This window comes from Mus pahari, chromosome 10 (genome assembly GCF_900095145.1).
Source record: "Mus pahari chromosome 10, PAHARI_EIJ_v1.1, whole genome shotgun sequence".
Lineage (NCBI taxonomy): Eukaryota > Metazoa > Chordata > Mammalia > Rodentia > Muridae > Mus > Mus pahari.
In genome coordinates this window covers 51,984,746-51,988,164 of record NC_034599.1, presented here as the reverse complement: position 1 = coordinate 51,988,164, position 3,419 = coordinate 51,984,746, and the positions used below count along the sequence as shown (strand labels likewise).

At 39.5% G+C, this 3,419-nt stretch overlaps 1 protein-coding gene across 6 annotated transcripts in view; it reads right to left on the bottom strand.

Annotated features, from left to right (window-relative positions):
- Sin3a (SIN3 transcription regulator family member A) overlaps window positions 1-3,419 on the bottom strand; it is a 57,682-nt gene that overhangs the window by 40,689 nt on the left and 13,574 nt on the right. For all 6 annotated transcript variants that reach the window (XM_029543786.1, XM_021208148.2, XM_021208146.2 and 3 more), the window contains one exon: window positions 1,699-1,919. In XM_029543786.1, the coding sequence (XP_029399646.1) occupies window positions 1,699-1,887 (189 nt within the window). In that variant the 5' untranslated portion in view covers window positions 1,888-1,919. The remainder of the gene's footprint in view (window positions 1-1,698; window positions 1,920-3,419) is intronic.

Below are 3,419 nucleotides of genomic sequence, written 5' to 3'. Positions count from 1 at the left end.
AAAAAAAAAAAAGAGAGAGAGAAAAAAAAAAATTAAATAAATCCTTCACATTCAAATACATATGTCTTTCATGTAAAGGCTATCAATCACTCTGCTTTTCTATAAGAAAATACCTGTTTTAGCTGAGTGATGGCACTCCCTTTAATCCCAGCACTTGGGAGTCAGAGGCAGGTCGAGGCCAGCCTGGTCTATAGAGTGAATTCCAGGACAGGAAGGGCTACTCAGAGAAACCCTGTCTCAAAAAAGGAAGGAAGGAAGGAAGGAAGGAAGGAAGGAAGGAAGGAAGGAAGGAAGGAAGGAAGGAAGGAAGGAAGGCAGGCAGGCACATTTTACAGCTTTTCAAACTTAATTAATTATATGGACTGAAGATTGGGCCCAATAGCCCAGTACTAATCCAATAAGCCAGGACTGTGGACTAGATTTATGGAATTTGGGAGGTGAAACAACACAGCAGCATTACCTATTCTTGCTAAATATCTAAAATAGCTTGTTTTATTAAAAGCATATACTAGTTTCCAGTAAGGATATGTGCACATATATCTAGCAGAGGACATAATTGTAAACCTATCTGGAAAATAAAAATAATCTCAGAAGCAGAATACTGTTTTTCTTTTTAAATCCTTATTTAAGAATCATCTGTTACTTACTGCTACAGCAGCCTCCAGTGTCAGCACTACATTTGCTTCACAGGAGACTCCTGAGGAACTGATACTCAAGTGCTTGCTGACACACATGAGGGCCTCAGTTCAATCTCTATTACTGCAAAATAAAAATTAAATAAAAAAACCAAGCCAGGTGTAATAGTACCTGCCTTTATTCCTAGCACTCAGGCAGCCTGGTCTATACCTGGCCAGCCAGGGCTACATAGTTAAGAGACCCTCTCTCAAGACCAAAAATGTTAAAAAGTAAAAGCTACTATAAACCACATTAAGTTGTTTATTAATAATAATAATAATAAATAATAATAATAATAATAATAATGATAGTCAGGCAGTGGTGGAACACACCTTTAATTCCAGAACTCAGGAGGTAGAGGGAGGCAGATCTCTGAGTTCAAGGCCAGCAGTCTACAGGGTGAGTTCAAGAACAGCTAGGGCTACACAGGGAAGCCCTGTCTCAGAAAACCAAAAAATAAAAATAAAAAATGAAAAAAGTAAGTTCTTCTACTTACATAAAATACAAAACTATCTGAACTAAACAATTATGCTAATTTGAGACCTAAATAGAAATGGTAGTAACAAAGAAGGGTTATAAAGTGTGGGTTAGTGGTAGAATTCTTGCCTGACACAAACAAGACCCTGCAATCAATCTTGACTAACACATAGGTGAGGCAAGGTGGTAGAGTCTATAATCACACAACTGGGAAGATAAAGCAGGACAGAAAAGTTCAAGGCTAATCTGGGCTATATAATGAAATCCTATTTCATTGAAGAGAGAAAAGGCCGTGAGGAGTGAGCAAGAAAAAGAGAGGGAAAATAGGGGTACCCTATGAAGGGGAGGAAAAGAACCTCGGAGGTCATGACATGACTTTTGTGTTAATGTTTTGAACTTATCTGGTGGTTTTTAAGCTTCATGTACATACATTTTAAAACATGTTATACGCTCCTTATGTTTTTCTTAGGTAGCTCAATGTTTAATAAAAATCACCTTCAATTAATGAAACCATCCCTACTCCTGTTCTCTGCCACCCCAGCTTACCTGGTAGTTGGGTGCCACTGAGTACTGAATGCCTGTAGCTGACTGCATGGTCTCAGACACTGCTTCATACACAGGCGGGGCCGGGGCAAGTACCCGGTGCTGGTGAGAAAAAGCCTCTGTGCTCCCAGGAATCCTTCGCTGCTGGGCTGCATACACTGGTGATTCCTGGTCATCCAAACGTCGCTTCATTCTGCACTCATGCTCAGGGATGCACTACAAACCTACACAAACCACAAAGTGACAACACAAATAAAATCTCACTCCAGTATGATGCACATAAGTTAGAACCAGTTGCCCAAATTTAATTAAGTCTGACTTTCATAACTAATCAACGTCTTACCAGTCTCTGAATGAATGACCCACACCTTACAGTGAGCAAATCAGAACTGAAAGACAGAAGGCTATGGAACAGAGTTTTAATCAATTCACTAAATTGAAAAAATCCTACTACAATTCAAAATTCAAAAAAACTTTATAAACTCTCCTTTTCTAATTATGCTCCTGTGATGGTTTCAATGACAATGGCTCAAATATAAGCCATATATTTGAATATCTGGTTCCTAGTTGATGGACTGTTTTGGAAGAATTAGGTGTGGCCTTGTTGGAGGTATGTCACTAGGGATTTCAGAAACCCACACCATTCCCAGTTACCTCTCGAAACCCCCTTCTCTCTCAGCCTCTTGGTTGTGTCTCAACATTTGAGCTCTCAGCTACTGTTGAGCACTGTCTACCTGCTGCCACAATCCTGACCATGATGTTCACAGACTAATCCTGTGAACTGTAAGCAAGCCCCAGTTCAAGATGTCTTTCCTCTCTAGTTGCCACGCTCACAGTGTTTCTTTACAGCAATAAAACAGTAACTGAAGGAAGCTAGCTCCTGAGATACTATTGGAGTTAATACTAGTTACATACACACGCTGTAAAAGCACACTCTGAGAATGAGAGAACAGAGGACTTCCAAGTTTCCTTCTGGCCCTTTCTCACATCCTTTGCATACAAGTCTCTTCAGCTTAACAATAGAAGACATTCTTTTGAAAGAATACACAAAGTCTAGAGCCACTTTATCCAGAAACATACTTGAGGTGATTTTTTTTGGTAAGCATTTCCAGCATCAGTATCATTAACACAAACATAATCCACTACAGGTAAAAAGGAATACTTGGAAGCAAGATAGCTTAGTGAGTAAAGGTGCTTGCTGCCAAGACTGACAGCCTGAGTTCAACCCCTGGAATTAACATTATGGAAAAGAAGGGGCAGCTGTAACTGTCTCTGACATTCGCACACATGCCCTGGCACACATACATACTTGTGCTTGTATACAGAAGAAATATATAAATAGCAAAGGGGCTGGAGAGATGCTCCAGCGATTACAAGGGCTTACTGCTCAATCATGAAGAATAAACTTCCAATCACAACACCCACACTTCTTAAGATCATACAACTCCCTGAAACCTTTCCTACAAGAGATGTAGCCTCTAAAGAAACCACACTTATGTGCAAATATCAACATAGCCTCCAACACACACACAAACATACCATATACATATATTATCTCTATTTTGAAATGAGAAACCATTTATTATAAATGAATGGCCTACAAAGTCCTTAAGAACTTTTGGCTGCTACTTTTTTTTTTTTTTTTTTTTTTGTTTTTTTGAGACAAGGTTTCTCTGTGTAGCCCTGGCTGTCCTGGAACTCACTCAGAAATCCACCTGCCTCTG